At 40.6% G+C, this 21,751-nt stretch overlaps 1 protein-coding gene across 1 annotated transcript; it reads left to right on the plus strand.

Moving 5' to 3' along the window:
* Positions 1 to 3,505: 3,505 nt before the first annotated feature.
* Positions 3,506 to 16,285, plus strand: PLEKHS1 (pleckstrin homology domain containing S1; the record flags this gene model as incomplete). The annotated part of the gene is given in 15 exon segments (XM_079535935.1): positions 3,506 to 3,569; positions 4,685 to 4,776; positions 4,882 to 4,988; positions 5,476 to 5,610; positions 6,563 to 6,635; positions 7,143 to 7,250; positions 7,841 to 7,936; positions 11,337 to 11,444; positions 12,416 to 12,531; positions 14,043 to 14,228; positions 14,343 to 14,444; positions 14,912 to 15,047; positions 15,790 to 15,853; positions 15,856 to 15,878; positions 16,178 to 16,285. Coding segments are annotated over 15 exon segments (1,518 nt in total).
* Positions 16,286 to 21,751: the final 5,466 nt, after the last annotated feature.

Consider the following 21,751-nt stretch of genomic DNA (forward strand, 5'->3'; position numbering starts at 1 on the left):
TAGAGTAAACCAGAATTATTGAAAAGATTTTAATGGAAATCTCCTGATTTGCCAGCCCTTAATCTTGCCCAGTGCATAAAGTGTTTGTATACATTACACTGTACGGTGCTCTAGTGGTTCATATGAAAATGTTCTTATTAGTTCCTGCAAACAGCTCTATCTTAAACTGTTTTCTAGCACTGGAGAAATACCAGAAATGTTTTACCATGAGAAATGTACCAATTCAACATTTTCACTACTCTTACACTTTTACACAGCTCTTACACTTCATTGCACTTCGCTGGTAGATTTTTACTAAGCTGGTTCTGCTAACAACGATATCCTGACACCAAAACCACCCTTTCATTGAGGGACGTTGTGGTTCTGAAGCCACAAAGCATTGGGAACAATAAGGGAGCAAGTAGGGGTTCTGAAACAGAGCACTTGAGGTTTATGAAATAATGCCAAGAAATGTAACAGTATAAAAGTTAAGGAGCAGACTTCTTGTGCAGTTTATTCATAAAGGTTGTTTGAGAACAATCTTTAATCATTGAAAAAACTACTGCCAATCTATCTTTGCTCAGAAGCACTGCAAAAATGTAGACTTTACCAACTTCTGTCAAGTGAAGCAAAAGGCCATCAGTGCCATTCAAAATTGCTTGCAATTAAGGTGGATCATTAAATACCTCTGTCCCGTTGCCAGGGTTTGTGTGCATCTCACCACTCTGTAGCTGCCTCACAAACACTCCCTGATTCAGCTTGTGGCTGGTGAGGTTCCCTGTGAATGGTGACGAGGAATAGAAGCAATTAGCATTGGTTAGTTTACTCTAGCAGTAGGAAAAGCTTCTTGCCCCACTTGACGTGATGTATTAAAAAAAGGATGGACAGAGTGGGTCTCTACAGATCTTGTTGTACATTTACTCTTATGGACAGTAAATGCAGACAACTTGGGAATTTCCAACTAACAGGTGAAGCAGTAGCTGTCTCTCTAAGCAGAAAGGCAAAACACTAATGTTATCTGAAGCTCTCTAATGCGTCAAGCAAATAAGTATTATCAGGTTTTCAGAGATCTCTCCTGGTAGACCAAAGGTTTCCTGGAAAAAAATATGATAACATAGTGTAATAATAATATGATAGAACAAAGGAGCACAGCAATTCTATATGCTGATTTACAAAGAAGGGAAGAAATAAAGGCAGAATCTTAAGCAACCTCCAGGCTTGTCCAGTATATGAAATATACAAAGATCAGACATAAAATACATGAAGATGCTGCCAGAGAGGAAAGCAACTTGGAAAGATAACTTTGAGAGAAAAACATAATTCCCTTGTATAGGGGCCCATGTCTCTGCTAGATGGAGCATTACTTTAGATCATGTCCAAGAAGCATTAATATTATTTAGCCTGCAGCAACATGTTCCCAGTAAGGAAGCCAGACCCTGTGACTGGAGCAATGCCATTTTAGTTTATTTCCCACTCAAAAATCTTTTTTGTCTAAAAGCATTTCTGATATTAGCAGGAATAGCTGAACAGCTGAAAATCATTATCATTAATGATATGCTGGATGTCTCTTGGGAGAATGCAGAAAGTCACCTATAACCAGGACAGACATTGACCCTGCAATAAAAGTACAGTTAGGACATAGGTAGGGTAAGAAAGCCCGTTCCACTTCATGGTCTTTTTATTTAGTAATCTAAGCTTGGTAACACTTTATGGCACTGCATGATCTTTTTATGGTTCTTAATGTTACTTTCTCTCCCAGTCACGAGTGAGTACAATCTCCCAGGCACAGCTCCAGGGAAAAGAAAGGGACTATTTAGAAACCAGTTTAAATAAAAGGTACCTCCTCCAGGCTTATTTCCTCCTGGGAGACATTCATGGTGCCACAAACAGGTATTTTTTTAATTGTTTGTAAGTGAATATTAATCTGGGTTTCCCCTTTCAGAACAGTCTTTAATTTGCTTCTCCAGGCAGAAACTGGAATTTCCTTGTGGGTCATATTTCAGGGTGTTTGTGTTCATACACCAGCTATAAGTCAGCAGTCAGTTCAGGGAGGACACTTCATCTTTTGCTGCAGAAAACAATACAGGAAATCTGGAAATGTTTGATGGTGCATTTCTCTAAGATCTTCTATGCTAGAAAGACATTCACCTGTAAGTATGAACACACTTTGTTTTCCTTATCTTGGCATTATATTTTTGAAGATTTATAATAGTGCACTTCTTACTCATTTGCAGCACTTTATTTGCATTCTGACTGAAGTACCTTGTTGCTTTTCCAAAAGGTTGAAATCACCAAATCTCTGAATGTCAGGTATACAAAAATCTGATGGGGTATAATCACAGAATTGGCACTGTTTGTTCTGAATTAAACATAATGTGCTTAATAAGTTGCTTCCATTGAAGTGAAAAAATGATTAAACACAACACATAAAACTTCTTTTCCAAAATGCAGTGAGGCAGCAGTGATAAAAGCTTGCTGTAATCTCATCTTTCCACCTGGAAATGTTGACTTTTACTGAGACCTAGATGAGACTTTTATCCTGTTACAAGCTGTTGAAGGCTGCTTTGAGAGGTGTATCACTTGCAGTCAGAGTGACTTTGTCAGTCACACTGGCAGGAATATTACTGTGGCTTTCACTGCAACCCCAGATGTGTCCCTCTACTACTGACATTAAACATCTGACTTTTTGTGCAGCTGTTTTCAGTTTTGGAAATAATTTTTATCTTTTTTTTTTTTGTTTGCTTTTGTAAGCAATAGATGAAAAACCTAGGCATTAAATTTTGTAACAGTCTGTCTCAGCTGTTGTACAACCAACCGAAGAGTTGTACAAAGAGCTCTCCAAAAGAAGCAAAACTGTACTAATTTCTCTAAAAACAGCGTAAGCAGAAATGCTCCACAGAGTTCTACAGCAACGGTTGTTCCCTTTTACAGCAGGGTATTGCCTGAAAGCCCACAGTCTGAATCACGTCAAAGTAACTAAAGCCACATTTTACCTTCTGAAAGATGCACACCGCTGTGTTCTTGCACTTTCAGGGCACACAGAGCTTATCTTGCTGCCAAGGCAGTATCAGAAACAGGTGCGATGCAATGTTCCTAAAGTACAGCTGGGGAGGCTACTGCAATGAAAGGGGCAAAATGCAGTTCTGTTGGCAGGTCTCTTCACATCCTGAGCAAATCGTCCCTCTGAATCATGTAAGTTAATCAATTTTGTAGTGCATCGTTTTATATTTATGATTTAAGAATAAAATACAACACTATAGCATAGAACATATAATCTGATATGATTTTATTATCGATAGTAATATGTTTAAGTGAGTAACAACTATAGTCGTATCTGTAGTTTCTTAGGGAATTTTTCTGTTTAATTTCCTATTGTTTAACCATCACTATGAAAACAAACATTTCTGAGATATTTGTTATTTTCTCAGGCAACCATGCGCACAGTGAAATGTTGCTCAGCAAGAAAGAGTGAAAGGAATTAGCTTGAAGGTTTTTACTTCCCTGTCTCAGTAAAAAACTAATCAGGATGGCTTCAAGAACTGCAAATAACTCTGAAGGTACAAAATTTCATTTACTAAGATTTGTTAGCGGTAAGACTGAATCAGGTTGCAAAATATTCTTTTCAATATTTGATACTATTCTCTCTTGCCTCCAGCTGCCAAGTATTTTGTTTTAAATAGTGAAAACAGTGTATTGTGTAATTCTACTCCTCCGCTCCCTCTCTTAAAGAATCTGTCCTAAATGCAGCATTTTCTGTTACAAAGGAATCTTTCTTGTACCTGAAACAGATTGGACTGACATTTCTAAAAACATCAAAATCCTTAAAAATTGACTGGGAACTGGAAGATGTGTCAGTAACTCTATGTCACTGACAATGAAGTCTTACCTGCCCTGAAGTCAGTAGTAAATGGGATCTCAGAACCAAGTGTTTCTCTCCACAAAGTTGGATGTTGATGTATTACAGTCTTTCCCAGAACTTGCACTAGACTGTCGGAGGTTGACTGCCCTTTCTTCAGTCACTGGATTCTTTAAAAGCATTAACATCTCCTATTGGGCTTATGGCTTAAAAAATGGAATGAGATTGGTACTCCTTTCACCGGGTGTTAGTAAACTGAGCTGTTGATCAGAAATCCACCAGTGGTGAGAAAACCTGATTGTATGTAGGGTTGTGAACAAATATATTCACATATTTTTAACCCTAAGCTTTTAGCTTATATTTACCCTGTAAGACTCCTTCCAGTTGCTGCATTGTGATCTGCAGTGTAAGATGATCTATCACTTGAGGTGTTTGCCTGTCCGTATTGAATGCCATCTACAGATTTCATTAGGGTGCCATTTACTGCTTTTCAGTTCACTAATGAGGAAGCTAAGTAAGACCAGACCCCAGAAGTTAAATAAGAACTTTAAATAAGACAGAGCTTCATGATATCTTCTGAGCCACCTCTCTCAACACAGTACATTACCTCTATCATTTGCTGACAGCTTTGGCCAGTTGTCAGCAGTAACAATGACATCAAGGAAGCAGGGCCTGGTCCTGTATTTTATAGCTTTGATTTGTGTTTCTCTTCTCTAATTGAATGTGCTTTATGGTCATTTAAGCTCAGAAACCAAGTGCTTAGCAACAATTTTCATTTCAAGGAGCTTCTTTTAAGAGATTAATCGGCAACAAATAGAGTAATGGTGCCATTCATTTCTCTTTGATTAGTAGAAGCTCAAAACGCATTTTGCCCTGAAGGTGGAGTTTTCAAGCATGGTTTCTTCATCAAGTCACCACCGCATCATCTTATCAACTCCAAGGTACATGAACACAAATCAGTCATATTCCAGCAATCTCCCACCAAACGTCAGATACTTCTGCTATCGTAGGTTTTAACAAGAGACAAATGACTTCCTCTTTGGCAGAATTCGTGGAAAAGGCGCTTTTTCATCCTGTCCAAATCCAACAAGGGCGATTACATCCTGAAGTACCTAAAAGGAATGTCCATGAAAGGCTCCATAGCTGTTGATCAGTATGTAACTGAAATATATCATTTTTTAATTTAAATATTCTATTACCCATCTTAAATGACTACTAATTGTACAGGCACTTGTTCCTGATTGAGGTTCTTGACCAAATCCTACTGAAGACAATGAAAGAGTCCTTTGGGATCTTGTAGGCCTAAAGTACAACTTACAGTGTATGATTTACAGAGTTAAAATCCTAAATATTTTGATGAAATTTTATACATTCATTTGAGCAATTGTGGTGACACACCTACAAAGCAGACAGGTTGGTTCCATGATCCCAAAGGCTGTATTCCTACAGCAGATGATATTTTCTGTGAAGATAATGCTTTGCACGCTTACACAAAAATAAGGATGGACTATGCCAGTTGTAACTGTGCAGACACACAAACTTTCTCACCTTACAGATGGCTGGGTACCTCCCACCCTGCAAAGAATAGTATGTTTGCATGCTGTATAATTGAATAATGTTTCATGCGGTTGTCTTAACAGGATCATAAGTGTAGAAATAGGCATAAGTAATTCTGAAACAATGGTGATGGTGAGGAAGATGTTCAGATGCTTTCCAGAAGAGGTGATATCCATCACTACTGAAAACAGATGTTACTACCTCATTGGGAAAAGCAGGTAGGTAGGCTGAGAGATGTGTGAATGCAGTGTGATATTGCAGATAAGCTAATGTAGCTCTAAGCTGCTGCCCTAAGGCATGATCCCACTACTTTGCAGCTCTGGCCAGCAGCTCCCACCTCTTCCTGTGTCTGAGCAACCCGGGCCAAAGTGGCTCAGATGAATGATCCGAAGGAAAGTTGCTCTCTTCTATTGCATTTTTCCCATGCCTGGGTTAATTTCCTGCAGTTGCAGACAGCTGAACCAGCTGGGAGAAGGCTGATCTCAAAAGGAGTAGCTGGGGGCATACCTACAAGCTGCTCTGCTCACTGCAGTCCAGCCTGCAGCAGGGCAGTAATTGCTACAGCCTAGGTGGTCGGCTCAGTGAGGCAGGACATTTGGCACAGTGCTTCTCCACTGCAGCTTCCCACTTTTCGCTTTCCCAGCTACAGGCATAGTGGGGTTTTTCTGCCCTAGGGCAGAAGAGCACCTGATGTGTGAATTGCTGATAAGCACAGAAGCAAAACACATACCTGTGTGCCACTTGAGCGTTCCACTCCACGCCTTCGCCCAGGGCACTGCTCTCACAGCCAGGCTCTATAGAAAGTGATGTAGAATTAATCCAATGAAACCCACTTGAAGCACTGAACAGAACACATACTTTCAAGAGTTTCTCACCCTGCTTGCATTCCCGAGCCCTATTTTCAAGAGTCAGCAGAGCAGCACCACACATGGAGAATGAAGCAGAAAGCACTATTGCACCTCCCCTACAAAGCCTTGCCATACCTGGGCTGGGTCTACACATCTCTGAGGCCAGGGTTTTTCATCCATCCCCTAAAGGGATGGTGCAGATTTTCCCTGTTGGTTTCAAGAGGTGTTTTTTTAGGCTCATGAGAGGAAGTAGGTGAGCAAATGGGTTTTCCCTGGGTTTTACCTAGGAATAGGTGTTAACTTCTATTGTTCTAACCCACAGGCTGGAAATAGAGGACTGGGTCACAGCCATATCTTCCATCAGGGAGGCCAAAAGAGGTGGATGCTGCCCTCAGGTGACATGTTACTATACTTGATTTTAGAAGGAAAGAATCTTTTTTTTTTTTGACCAAATCCTACTGATTTTGTAATCTTGTTAGAAAGCCATGCAAAAGCAAGGAATTTTTTGCTTTGGCCTTGTCACCTGTCTCTTGCCTTGGTTAATCAGAAATTATTTTTCCATGTAAATCCTGTACTCCAGGCTTACACATTAAGCAGGCATTGCATAGTCTGTTTGCATGGGGATTGTTCTTACACCAAAAGCATCTCTTTGAAGACTAAGACACATGGAAATTAGGAAGTGATTGACACTGTGCTACAATGAATTGTACCTTTGATGTGTCAGGATGAAAATGTGTGTGTAATTCTTATTCTTACTGTGTGCTTTTTGGATCTATTTACATGCCATTTTACAAAGTGATACACATCTAGTCTGTCAGTGCTGCGAAACAGCTGGAGACCCTGCCAGCTCAAGCTGCAGCCCTTCAGGTGTCTGTCTAACCTTGCTGTTATCATTTCTCTAGAACCAAGATCTTGCAAATTCAGAAGTCAAAAGCCGGTCCTTCTCTATGCCACTGTTCTCGAATTCTACAGATATGACTGGTTCCCTGAGAAGGCAAAGCTACCTGAAGGTAAAAGGATTACCCATCTCTAATAATGAGTTTGCTGCGAGGGGTGGCTGTGAAATTTGATTTATATAGTTGGTAGTTTTGATCAAAAGTTCTTCAGAGCTCATGCAGTGAGTGACCACGTGGTCTGTATTGCTCTGTACTGGGGTTCCCAAGCAGGAACAGGATGTTAACATCATCAGAGAGCCCCCACAACTGTGTAACATGCCAAACAGTACTGGCATGTTGGTTTATAAGTCTGTCTGTAAGTAAAGACAGATAAAGAAGGGTCAGGAGCTGCTAGCCACACCCTTGCTGCTCTGTGCTTGTGCTGTTCTTTGTCTCTCGGAGCTCTGAACTCTAGTGGGGAAGTTCAGCCCATTGCTGCCCACTGCAGCCCACACTTCTTGCTGTCTGTGCCTTTCAGATATTCCCTCTCAGTATTTAAATAGAAAGTCTTAGTCCTTTGGTGGCAGAATGAATAGCTGCAAAAGGGGCGTTGGTTTCTGTACTCACAAAGTCATGCTCAAATAGCCTTGATGGAGGAAGCTGAATGCATGTGAAGCATCTCCAGTGTATCTTTAGGAGTCAACTTTTTTTTTTTCTCTATACAGGATGATGGTGCCTCAGAAGATAAGAACAGGCCAAATTCAGATCCTGGCCCTCATCAGGCTCAGAGCAACTCACCACAAGGAGTTCTACCAAGACTGGTGAGCACAACAAATAAAACTGCTCTTGACTTGCTTAGCCTGGAGAAGTGACTACTGGCTCTCATGTCACCTGACTATCTATAGCCATAGATTATTCACCTATTTCCCAGCACACTGACCTGCTTTTTATTATACGGACTTCTTAAACGTAGCTAGTCAGTTGCCTCATTTAGCACTGAGAACCTTCAACCTTCTGAGAACGTACTTTAGATACCCTTTATCTACCTTTTCTTGGGGGCAGTTCCTCAGAGTTTCCAAGCAGAGATTGCACCTTGAGGCAGCTCTCCCAAGGATGATAAAAGACCACTCTGAAGCCGCAGTGCTTGAGGATTTGTCCCTGCTGTCATATTTCTCAGCTGTGCCACACTCTTCTAGGCTTCCTTCTGCAGCCTCTGCAAGCAGCAGTTGAATCAGAGTAATCGAGCTACAAAACAAAATCAGACTGAAGTACACCTTAAAGCTGACATGGTATCATTATAAATATGGCTTCCAGTAATTTAGCTTCCATATCTGACAGGAATTATTTAAAAAGATAGAATGATGAGTGCTACCATGGATTATTAACAAAGCATTCTGACCTCTGTTCCCTGAACAAAAAGGTCTGCAGCAGTTTCAGATACTTGTCAGCCACCCTCTACCCTGGGTTACTGCCTTTACAGCAGCTGACAGAACTGACAGCACAAGCACACCAGTTTGCAGTTAGGCAGTTGAATATAAATCTATCTTTATTGGCAGTTCATGCATTGGACTATGATCTGGAGGAGCTGAGGTACAGGGAAAGAATCTGTTCTGCTCTCACAGCTAACAGGACAGCGAATCACATGCTGCAATCACCATTTATTTGTACAGGCTGGCAGCAAGTATGATATAATACACTTTGATTTAGTGGACTGAAGTGAAAATAGCTGAAATTACATTTCAATGCCAAGAGTTGTTATAATAGTTCAGCTGAGGCACTGTAATTTGTGAAAGTGCAATCACTCAGCTTTGAGTCTGAGCTCTGAAATGAATTGTGTTAGCCCTTCGTTTGACTTGAGCTACCACTGCTCTTGGATGCACACCAAGGCTCTCTTTCTGCTTCTTTCCTATACGTGTCATTTCTGTCTTATTCATTAATCCTTTATACTCACAGTGACTCTGAGAGCACTATTGTATGTAGCTGGCCAGAGTAGGACAGGCTGACAAGGAGCATTCAAAGATAAGGAATTTGGATTTTCTTGTTCTCTTTAGCCTGAAGCAGAGGGAGTATCAGGAAGCTTATATTATTTCAGCATGTGTCATAATAAATAACCTTGCCATACAGCTAACAAGGAGCAAAAATGTTTCTGCATTTGATAAAAATATCACACTTGACTCATAAGTTTAACATCCGCTAACATCTCCAGATCTGTTCTCTGCTCAGTGATGTCCAGACAGATGACTTCCAGATTAAGCCTTTGTATTTACTTCCTGTTGGAAGTATGACTCTTCATTTCTAGTGTATGATTAGTGTTGCTTTTTATTGGCAGTTCTGTCACCCAGGCCCTGATCTTGAAAACTGGTCAGAAACCATTGTTCATGCAAACAGGCTTCTCCATGTCAGCTAAGTTTGGTTACACAGGCAGGGACCCAGCTACCCGGGAATGCTTTGAGAACCTGGTTCCTTTTCAACCCATGTTTTTGAGCTACCAAACTACATCTGACTCAGCAACTGAGTACTAGCTATTTGCACGTATCCAAATATCCAAAATATCCAATATCATCATTTAATATCCAAAATGCATCAAAATAAGGAATCCTAATTTGCATCACACTGTATGACAGGTCCTCAGACAAACTGGTCAAGAGCCTGGCACCAATACATGATGAACATGATTTTTTGAAAGAGAAATTCAGGGCAGCGTGTAACTTCTAGCCCTTTCCCCAAGGAGCCCAAAACTAGCAATTACCCAGATGATTTCCAGGTATCATTCACATTTTTTGCTGCAGCCAATTTCCCTCATAGCCCGCTTTCTCTCTAACGCCAGTACACACTGTGGTTCAACACAGACTTACTGAACTCATTTAGCTGTACAGCTGAGAATAATTTCAGACTGAAGTTAGCTAAACTTCTCTGGTTGTAAAACATTCAGAGGAACACAGATGTCATCAGATTTCTTTAGGAAAATGCAGTGATGCTGCTATTTAACCTTTTCCACTGCTCTCGTAGTCTGTGATGATGATGTGGAGAGACAGTACACGCATTTGCCAAAAGTGGCCACTGTCAGCAATCAAAAGCTCAGTTTGGGAAGCTGATGAGTGCTGTCTACTCTGAGATTTCATAGGAGTTGGAGGATCTCAAGTCTTAATGTCAGCTCCTCCTCCTCCTTCAAGCATTAACGTGCTTGATTGACCCAAAGCCCCCAAAGCATGACTAGGAAACTTGTTCATGACTTTAGATCATTACCACAGAGCTAGTCTTCATTCCCAAAGGAGTTTGGTTATGCACTTCTTGAAGGACCATTCGTTGGTTTGTTCTGACTGCTGCAGCGTGGGCTGCTTTTTATGTCATTTACACCAACAAAGAACAAAAATACATTCATCATCTTTAATTTCTATTCAGTGTCAGTTTCTTCTCTTTACATCTAAGAGAGTAATTAGTTTAATTTACTTTACCTTGAAAACAGTAATATATGCTTGGCATATTTAGCAATTATTAAAATGATTACCATGGAAACCAAGGATGTAAGTAGAAAGATTAAAAATGGTTGTATCACAAACATGGCATGGAGAATTGCATTGGGAGGCAGCAAAATACTAAGTACTATACTCTTCATTACAAGGAAGCATAAAAATGAGTAATTTGTACTTAGAAAGGTTTGTGGAAAGATTAATTTCTCCTTGACTCACCAAATAGCCGCAGACTTAACAATTGAGGTATTAACGAATATCGTTCAGGACACAGAGGATTCAGTATCAGATCTTCAGCCCCTGGACTATGAGAAAGAATAAGAAAACTCTAGAAATGAGAGTTAATAAACTTTTCATTAGTCAAGTGAAGTCCCAAATGCATTCTTTACTTGATAATATTTAAAAGCTGCTTAAAAGTGACAAATATCTCCCAATCCTCTTCCAGATTTCCCATAGATTTTTTCCTAGTGTAAAAACTTTAAGATAAATAAGAGTTTTGCCCACAAGCACATGAAAGCATGCAGAATCATACATACAGTATTCAGCCTACTTGATTTTTAAACAAAATAACAGTTTTGAACATGAAGTCAATTGCAACTGCCTAGTTACCACAAATCCATCCAGGAGAAATACTGATACTAGTGCCAATTTGTGCGTGTGTTTCCTGTGGACATTCACTAGGAAATGGCAAAAGCCATGTTAAACAATCCATATAAGTGAACCTGTTCAAATAAAAACATTTTTTTCGCAGGATAAAACTCTGGGAAAGACTGAGGAAAATCTGTCATCAGATTCAAACGAAGATCTCGAAAAGGAAGAAGAACCTTATTACCAAACTCCCAGCAGTCTTTTAGCAAAGGTAGTTTATTAGTTGTGAGTCCTGTTTTGTTAACAGCTCCAAGGAGACAGACACACACATAAAGACCCAAAGAGGAAATGGTATGAGGAACCAACTCATACCTTGCCACAGAAGTACGTAGATAAAGCAACAGGTAATAAAGCTTCAATGTGTACAAGAAAAATGCTGAATTCAAAGGGTCTTTCTGCTAAAAAGTGGCATTTTCACAAAACATACTGCTGATTTTGTTGAAATTCCTCAAACTGACTGCTGTAAATGACTTTTGTCAATTGTATCGACATTCGTTTTACCAACAATGAAAACTGCACTAACTGCTCATCATCTTCAGTGTTACTTCAAATCAGTAGCATCAGTGAGTGGCATAAAGCCAAGCAGTAATTTTTAAATGCCAGGAAACATTTTGATGTGTGCATTTCAGTGTGAAAGAAGGGAGCAGGAAGAATCATACTGGTAATCTTAAATAAATACTGGCACTGAATTTGGGAGGTTCATTTCTCATGGTTTCCCATGCAGTCAGTGGTCATGAGAAGCTCGTTAGGCCAGGCAGGCTTCTGCAGATGTCACTGCCTCTCTCCAAAGCCTGTACAGATAACTGAAGGGCATGAACAACTTAATTTTATCATATGATCTAAGTGCTTTAAATGAAATAAATTATACATATATAATCTTATTGAAAGACTTTCCTAAATTAATATTACCAAACTTTAAGTGGTCATATATGAAAGTATAGCTGGTTATGTTCCAACTTAAAAGATAGTATCTATTATACCAGACAGCATGAATTTCTAAGTTACAACCACATTTCTAGCTTGCAGTTTCTGGGAAGTGAATTACTTGAGGTAAACCAAGCTGTACTAACTAATGGTCTTAAACAGCACAAACACTGAACGAAACAAGGTAATTGAGATTCTTTTTTTCTGTAGACAGAGCAAGAATATTTATTTCTTAACATTGTTATGTGTTTCTAACAGTGCAATAGTGAAATATCGGAGATTGACCCTACAGCTGAGCCTGATATCCCTGTACAAGAGAAGCCGTGTCAAAGGCAGCCAGAGAAGGAGAATGCTTATGAGTCAATGGAGTCACTGTAAGTAACACAAAAACAGAATCATAGAATCACCAAAGTTGTAAAGACCTCCAAGATCATCAAGTCCAACTGTCCTTCTAACACCAATATTTCCCTACTAAACCACATCCCTCAGTACAATACCTAAACCTTTCCTGAACACCTCCAGGGATGGTGACTCTGCCACCTCCCCAAGCAGCCTATTCCAGTGCCTGACCATTCTTTTGGAAAATCAAGTGTTTCGATCCTTTGTTAAACATCTCCATTAAAGCTTTGCATGTTACAAGTGGCATAGCTAGCGCTGTTGTGCATAGTATTTATTTATTTATTTTATTTTATTTAGTACCTAAAGGCTGCATCTTGTTTGAAGGAGTTTTTCCTTCAGTCTTGGTCCAGAAAGTTCAAGGCTTGTGGAAATACCAGAGTGAAGTTCAAACTCATCACAGCGAAATTTAAGCTCACATTTCAACTCACGCATTTAGACAGGCTCTGACAAGAGGCACAGCAAGTTCTGTTGACTGATACTTAATCTAGGCCTTAAGGACATAACAGCACACCACGGTGCTTAGATACCTCAGCCAAGTCCCAGCAACAATTCAGATAGGCTCCCTGCAAAGAAAACTGTATTAGCTAGTTAAAAAAGGCAGGCCTAAGACTTGTGGCATTAGCTCCTAGTTCTTCCAGTAAGATGCAATGTTAGCCCTAGGAGGTCACCTCTCAACTCCTTCCTACCATTTCCCCAAAGTATAGGTCTGATGCTGTGTACTTTGAGGGTGTAGTAGTTGGTATGTCAGAAACAAAGACCTGAACATTGCTGTTGTGGTGTCACCAGGAAACTTTACAACCAGTATGATACAGCATGCTAGAAAAAGAAGTGCCTACGTCATAACTGCATGACAGTGGTGAGCCAAAAGGCTCGTCCATAGCTGCTGGCTATGTCCTGCCACCTACAGACAGCCAGGTGTTATTTCACACAGTGGGAGGCAGTCAGAAATGCAGGCCCAGAAGACAGATTATTATTACAATAAATTTGTTCACCTGCGTTTTTAAGAGTCTTTTTGGAGTAGTTCACTATACAAAGATCACAAGTCTATGACATTGGACTCAATATGCTACTAACCCATACCTTGTTCAAGGTGAATAAGAGAGGTGACTACAGGCATTACAAGCCTTATCAAATAACCCAAGTATTCAAACCTATCTGAGTCATTGTATCCCTCAGAGGACAGCGTTACATCCCCACAAAAGGTGGTAAAGCCAAGGGCAACAATCTGTACTCATTTCTTTCTAAAAGTATGTTGTTAGCTGGAATGTTTTGGGGCTATATAAATAGTCTTTAAATACTGAAAAGGTTTATTTTAGGATTTACGGCCCATTTTTAGAAGGACAGTTTATTTTACCTAGCCGTAATTTTGCCCACTGGATATTCTACAAGAACTTGTTATTCTTTTCTTCACTGACAGCTATTTGATCCAGCAGGAGTGTCTGGAATGGCTAAATCAGTTCACTTTTTATCACCATTCCTTTTTCAGTAGGCTAACATGTAGACGTGACAGCCTCCATTCTCCTCCCAGAAGCCTGGAAAACAGTGCAAGTCCGAGCAGCTTAGAGGCAGACACAGATGTAAATCTCCCACAAAGCACCACACAACAGTCTTTCCTCAAAAGAAGGCAAAACTCATCACCACTTTCAGTGGTTCAGTTGTCTATACTGCTCAGGTAAGTGCCTCCCCCTTTTCTTGTTGCTAAGAAGACAGAAGAAGACTAAGAAGTCTTTGGGTTCCACTTAAAGGTAGTAAAAGGGTGCCTGATCTCAAATGTTTTCTCTCACAGTCAAGTTACAGATAAGACACAACTGCAAGAATTGGATATTTTGGTCACCCTGGCAGATATTAACAGTTACCTAAAACTTACTGAAGCAGCAGGACAAATATGGTAAGTCCTGGATCTTGTGCAATGGTGACTGTCAAGTGTGAATGAGTGCAACAGTCAGGGTAGGGGTAGAAGCATACACATCCATATGCAGAGTTTTGCAGCATAAAGGTCCAGTCAGGAGAGCAACAGATCTCTGATCCTTGCAATTGTACCATAAATAAAACATAACAGCAAGTTTTAATTTCAGTCTCTAGAAATGCCTTGGAAAATTTTTTTTGGCCAAGTATGCAGCACATACACAGACCTGCACCAAGTCTAGCCCCATTTTCAGGCTGGAATCCCCAGCTCTCTCTGGTGATGCTGCTAGCATCGGTCTCGCTACCAAGATCAAGAAGATGTAAAGTCATGCAGTCCATGTGTCATTTCTAGAGGGCGGAGCCATAAATGCAACCTGTTTTCTGTTAACAGTAACTGGTAATTATAAATCCCTTATGACTCATTTGTTGTCTGTCCTCCATCTATGTTAGTGTCTCACAGTGGACTGGTCCTTGCCGACTGGGATGCTTATTTAACCATGGAGACTGCATAGTGGCTGTGAATGGTCTGCACCCACAGAACATGGAGGAGGCTTCCTTGTTCATCAGCAGGTCCACACAAAAGGAGGTACACTTGGCTAACTTCAAAGTGACAGTTAAATGAATTGCACCAGATGAGAAAACAAGATGCTTCTTGCCTCTCAAATGGCTTTATTCAAACCAGTTCGTCCTGTTTTGACTGTGGTATGAATAAACTGTACCAAACAGTCCTTCAGTATCACTTGGGGTAGCACTTCTTAGTCCTGTGCTACCTGGGGAATGGCAAGATCTGCATCACTGTGTTTGAGGTCTTGATCTGAAAGAGTCTGCATAACCCAAAATTTTAATTAAAGTTACCTGGTATTTTTTGGCTAAGGCTTGTGAATTGAAAACTTTGGAAAACGAATCACCTAGATTCCCATCTCCAGTTTCTTATCAAGCACTATACAAACTCACTGTCCGGTGCTTAACCACTTTTTTTTGTTGTTGTTCATAAGATTTCTAAGTGATACCTTAACACTGCAGTAATCTGTTACATGTAGATATCTATATTTCTCTGAGATTTCAGATTTTCAGTATTTCAATACTGAAGTTCTTTGAACCATACAGGAATATCTTCATATTTAGTTTTGCTGAGAAACTTGAGGTCTACAGATGTTGTTGCCACCTAAAGAAAAGTAAGCCAGTTTCAACAAGAAAAAAAAAAACAACTATTAATCTCTCTAACCAAAATATTTTTTACCTAGTTACAACACAAGTCACATGGCAGCACAAATATTTATCATTAGTAACAATCTATAAAGCAACATCTCCTACCTTTTCTTTTTAAGGTGAAACTTACTGTATGTAGGATTCCACATTCAGATACCTTCCATGCTAAAGGCTGTTCATGTTCCTGAAAAAAGACGTCAATGATGAAGTAAGTGCCAAAGTTCAAGGGAAAGGATCAGGGAGAAGAATGGAAAATGTAGCATACAGAGATATTCTGTATGATAGACAGAAAAGATTTCATTTTATGTCTTAGTAGCTTGTTTTGGTGGAACGAATGGTTGTGTTTTTCCTATGTATCTATTTCTGTTACACGAGCAAGGCTGAAGATAAATCATTTATATAACCTTTGAAATCTATATTCCTTGTAATCCAGTAGGAAGTACAGTTTCATGTCTCTGCTTGCCTCTTTACAGCATTATATTGACTTACCTCTATCTCTTGAATCAGCTAGGAGTGTGGGAACAAAGTGAGTTTGGAACACCTTACCCTCAGCTTCAGAAAAGCAAAGGCAAACCGAGAATTGCGGTCTTGGAAGGCTGGTGGAGAGCTGTGTAGTGATTCAGGGGAGCTCCTCTGGTGTTACATCCCTCACGTTAAAACCACAAAAATGCATAGAGAAACAGAGTATATTCTATATGGATAGGTGCACATTGGCATATGTATACGTGTATGTGTGTATTTACATACATAAATATATACAGTTAATACATGACAGTATGGTAAAGAACCACATAACCATTTTTGAGTACAGATCATTCTGTTTTGCCAGATAAACCAGCATAGCAATTGGGTTTAGCAGGCCTAGTTTTGCTGTTACTAACATACTGATGTAAGCTTTCATCAAGGTGAATTTGGCCGAATGAAGACATTTGTCTGGCTTCCAGCTAAGTTAGTCCAAATCAAGAAATTACACTTATTAAAATCAGAGTTGCTGCCACTTAACTCCACTTAACTCCAGTAGCAAATTTGACAAAGGTGATTTCTATACTGGCATTAAAATCCAATCTGAAGTTTCATTTAAAAAAAAAAAAAAACAACAACTTTATAAAAATATATTTAGCTTGAGATGAAAACAGCATCAGTAACTCGAAAGAAACATAAACATTTGTATAACCAATTCAGACTTTGTTCCTATTCAAAATATTAATTTTCACAGAGTGTTTCCACAGCCCATCTCTGCTTTTGGGATAAGTGTGATATGTCGATTCCTTATGTTGGGAAAGGATCATGTTTTACTATTTGTTTCAGTTTTGTTCAAAGGCATAATTGTGCTGAATTCTGCATAAAGACAGAAGGAAATCCCAGTCCTGGAATAACAGAGACTGAGAATGGAAGAAAAATAATTCCTTAGGAGCCCTCCTCCAAAGTTGCTACATTGATTCCTTTGCTCCAGGCTGTTTTCCTGGGCCTAACAACTCCTCTTCTGCCCTAAGGAGTCCCTGCAGGGTGGGGTGGCCAGGGCATTACCACAAAGGGCTGCTTCCAGCTCTGTAACCATGTGCCTCTAGGCCAGAATCCTGAAATCACAGCTCATAGAGGTCACAAGTATCCACTGATGACTCTTACTGAACCTTCCCTGCCAGAGGTTTGTTCCAAGACTTGTATCTCTGTGTGATTAGGATTTTTCTTGCTCTTTTCAATGGGAAAGGGGAATGCTTTATTTTCTACCACGCATTTTCTTTCAACTTTTTTTTTTTTTTTTAAACATTTCCCAAAAACATTCACGTGACACTGATCAGCAAAACAAATACTTCCTTTTCCAGTCAGGAGCGAACAAAGAGGTGAGACAGCTTTAAAGCAACTTCCTGAAACTCTGTGGGAATCATGTCTAAGAAGAGATAAACAAAGAGGAGCTCCAAACCATATACGGTGGTGAGAAGAAAGAAGCCACCACCCTGGAACTTGCATGTAACATTGCTGCTGAAGCAGACTTTGAGTGACACACACAGCACCTCTCAGCCACGGGAGAACGTTACTTTTCAACAAGAATGGGCTATGAATAGAGATATCAAGTACAAAAGGGTTCCAGAATATTTCAGAAAACCTGAGAGTTATTTCTGTACTTCTATAAGCAGTTACTGAAGTGTTACATCAATTGATTATCAATTGATGATCATCAAGTGATGATCATCAATTATGTCAATTTGCACAACACTAAATGCAAATGATGAGTGTTTACACAATATCTGATTCACAACACTTGCTAGACATATGATATGAAAGTTAGATCCGTACAGTAAATTCTGCTAGGATGTCTGAAGCTGTCTGTGCATGTGTAATTAATAAATACCTTACCACTTTACAACACATACTGCACTCCCTAGCTACCTCACTTTTCCCAATACGGTCCCTCCTCATATAATTTCCCAGTAACTTCTAGATAGGCCACCAAACAAGTCATGTTAAAAGCAAAACGAGCAAACAAACTACCCTTCAAAAACAAGAACAACCTTCTGTAGCATTTTTCCACAGTCTGAAAATTTTACCCTTCTCCAAATGATCAAATTCTGCTAATTCGCCTCTAGAAGCAATAGCAAAGAGAAATACCTACATGCACAGCATCACCCAGCACTCATATTTAATTCCAGCAGACCTGAACAGACTGTCTTTAAGTCCATGCCAGCTGACGTGGAACTGCTAACCTTTTCAATCACCTGTAGCATATTATAGGTGCTGTGTTAGACACCTAAAGAAGCAGGTATTGTCATGACTTCTTGCTGCAGTGTGATCTGTGCTGTTAAAAATGGCCTCAGCTTCTGGCCTGTGGAGGGTTCCTGGCACAGATGATTAAACGGTCACGAGCTGAAATTCAGTAAACATACAGACTAGCACATCTTTGTAAAGCACAGCCAGAAGGCTGCAAATCCTGAAGACATCTTGTACCACTGGCAACAAAAAGTTACAGGCATGGAAGAAGAGCTGCAATACCTGCAAGTTTGAATTGCTCTGTGCCTTCAAATTAAGCCTGTAAGAGACAAAAACCAACAGCCTGCATCACAGGCTCCATGATCTATGTTTAGTGATTAACATGCCCCTCACCAGCTGTATTTTATTCCTGTGTATTTGGGCTCTTTCCCTGACTGTTAGTTCATGGCACGTTCCCATGCTGCACTCATTTATTACTGGCTGCTAATTTCCTCCTAATTTCCTCCTGAATTCCCAAATATGAATCATGCTCTTTCTGCATCTCTAGTACCTTCTCCAGTAGAAAAGTGGCAACCGTCCAGGAGAAAAGCGAGTCTTGGAGAGAAATTAACAGGAAGAGAAGTCTCAAAACTGATGCGATTAAGTTTTTTTTTGTTTTTTTGTTGTTGTTGTTGTTTTTTAAAAGCCCATTATATAGAAAGCACAAAACACCACAAACCACACAGCCCCAGCATTTCCTCTGGAAGGCAACATGACTGAGAACCAGGGAGGGGGCCTGATATACTGATCAGACAGCACAAGAACAGCAGCAGAATGAGTTCAGCCAGGAAGGAGTTCTGTGTTACCTGCCTGCATCCATCACAACCTGATATACAGACAAGCTCTCTCAGTGCAGTGCCCAGCCACAGCAATGCTGTGATTTTCAGTCCCCTTGACCTGGAGTACCAAGCCAGGCATGTTTGGTGGGGCTGTGCTTTCAGCAAGTAGAAGCAATAAAGGAGAATTGCAATAGAGAACAGCAGTATTACCTTGTACAGAACAAAGACTAGATTAGTGGTGATATGAACACAGCAGGCACCAGACAGTGTTTTGTTCCCAGTATTCTGGGTGACCTGTGGCAGTAGAATCATAGAACAACTTAGGATCTTACAGATCATCCAGTTCCATCCTGCCTGCTGTGGGCAGGCTTGCCACTTCACCATTTTAGGCTGCCCAGCACTCCAGCCAAACTGGCACTGAGAACCTCCAAAGACTGAGCATCCATCTCCAGGGACAGAGCGTGTAGCTTCTTACAATGACAGTGGTCTCCAGTATCACATCCAGTGCTGTCAACTGCTCTCACTTCCAGAATATCTCCTGGAGACACCTCCTTGAGACTGCAGACATGCACCATGGGGAGGTGGTGGGGTGCCCACTTGATTCTAATGGAGAAGACAACCCTAGTGCCCAACAGGAACATGAGAGAGCACAGTCATGGGTGAACAAGAGCTGATGCTCCCACAGAGAGCTCAATGCTGTTGTGTGCAGCTCATGTAGAGTTGCAGCAAGCAAACAGAAATCCTTTAGGTTGGACAACTGGCCAATATTTCATGCCCCATTAAGGGGTATGATAATATTCTCAATGCTGTTGTGTGCAGCTCATGTAGAGTTGCAGCAAGCAAACAGAAATCCTTTAGGTTGGACAACTGGCCAATACTTCATGCCCCATTAAGGGGTATGATAATATTTATAAGGGTATTTCCTCCTTGGTGTTCCTTTGGTCATTAGAAGGAGAGCACAAACTGAATCCTCAGCAGGAAGCCTTAACCACAGGCCCATCGGGAAGCTGATAATGTATTCTGAGTTGTACTGAGGGCTGTTTTGGTTTGCTTTTCAGGGACAGTCACCCCTCCCCAGTATACTCCTTTCCACAGGCAACCCCTTCCCTCCTGCAGGCTGGCCAGCAGGCTGCAAGGAACTTGGAGCATCTCAGGCCATTCCTAGAAATGCCACTGGAATTTCAAATGTTCCCTTTGGTGCCTTATCATTTTCTAATTTATTGCATCATTAAAAGAAATTGAGAGGGCAGCCAACGTTGATGTGAATCTTTCACTCAGCAAAAGCACCTAAAGAGAAATTGTATCTCTGTCTGACAGCAGCGAGGATGCTCAGCAGAAGTTTTCTTGACAGTGTCTCACCCTTCCCACTCTGAAATGACAGCAGGATCAGCTCTTCTTCAGGCACAAAACCACTGTTGTACAGCAGGACTGCATTTACGGTGGCAAGAGCCTGGTCATGTTGCGTTTTTCATCCTGGGCTGTCCAAGTTCAAGTCTATGCCTGAAAGCTGGTTTCCTTTCTAATCTGGCAAGAGAGAATAAAGAAGTTCAGATACAAGCAGGAGTACTAAGACACGGCTAGCAGTGGTGTTAACCTCATGGTTTAAAAATGTCACGTCTGTTACTGTATTGTAAACATTGCTTCAAAGCCACAGGTTCCCAGAACAGGGTTTTCTTCCCCAAAGAGCTCAGCATCTCTTCCATCAAGGCAAAACATCTGCATCAGTGCAGAGCTTATATCTGCAGGGTTCCCCAGACTCTCCTTGGTTTGATTCATTTCCAGACAAAATGGGGTTGAGAATATCTGCCTTTGTGTGTGCTCCAGCTAACCAAATCTACCTGAAAATCCAAAGCATCCACGTGAGCACAAAGGATGCTGCTGCCTCTTCCTACTTAAAAAAAACACCAACCTTTCTCCACATAGCAGAAGTTCCTCTGAAAAGTAAAATCCCCCCAAACACTTGCTCCAAAACAAGTCAATCTCAGTCTCCATCTCTTGTAATCCCTGAAGAAAATTGAGAAAGGAAAAAAAAAAAAAAAAAAAAGCTTGGAAGATTTAGAACATAGGCCTTGTGTGATGGATTATGAGCAGCATGCCTTGAAACAAACCCATTTGAAAAAGCCCCTCACACATTTGCATTTCTCAGACATGCCTGTTTCAACCTGGAAACATTGGTCTGGCAAACTGCAAGGATCTTGTACATTTGCCCAGGATTTCTGGGCTCTCCAAGTTCCCAAATCCATGCAGCACTGTGATGCACCCACCCCAGCGTGCCTGTGCTGCTAAGGTGGTCTCCGCAGATTTATGTCTTTCCAAGCACTGTTCCAATATCACCAGCAGAAGCCATAAAGGTGGTACAACTTTTTCACCAGAGGATCTCCTATTTTCAAGTTATTTCTCCTTAGAAGCCTCAGCTGATCAGTGGCACATTCCACACCAGGACACGTTTTGCCAAAATAACCCCATTTACATGCTAAATGCCCTTGAACTTCCTCCTGCCCTCTGATTTGCCTCTTTTCGCTTTTATTCCATATCCAAAGCCAGCGTCATTCTTCAC

Source organism: Tetrao urogallus, assembly GCF_951394365.1.
Source record: "Tetrao urogallus genome assembly, chromosome: 5".
Taxonomy (NCBI): domain Eukaryota; kingdom Metazoa; phylum Chordata; class Aves; order Galliformes; family Phasianidae; genus Tetrao; species Tetrao urogallus.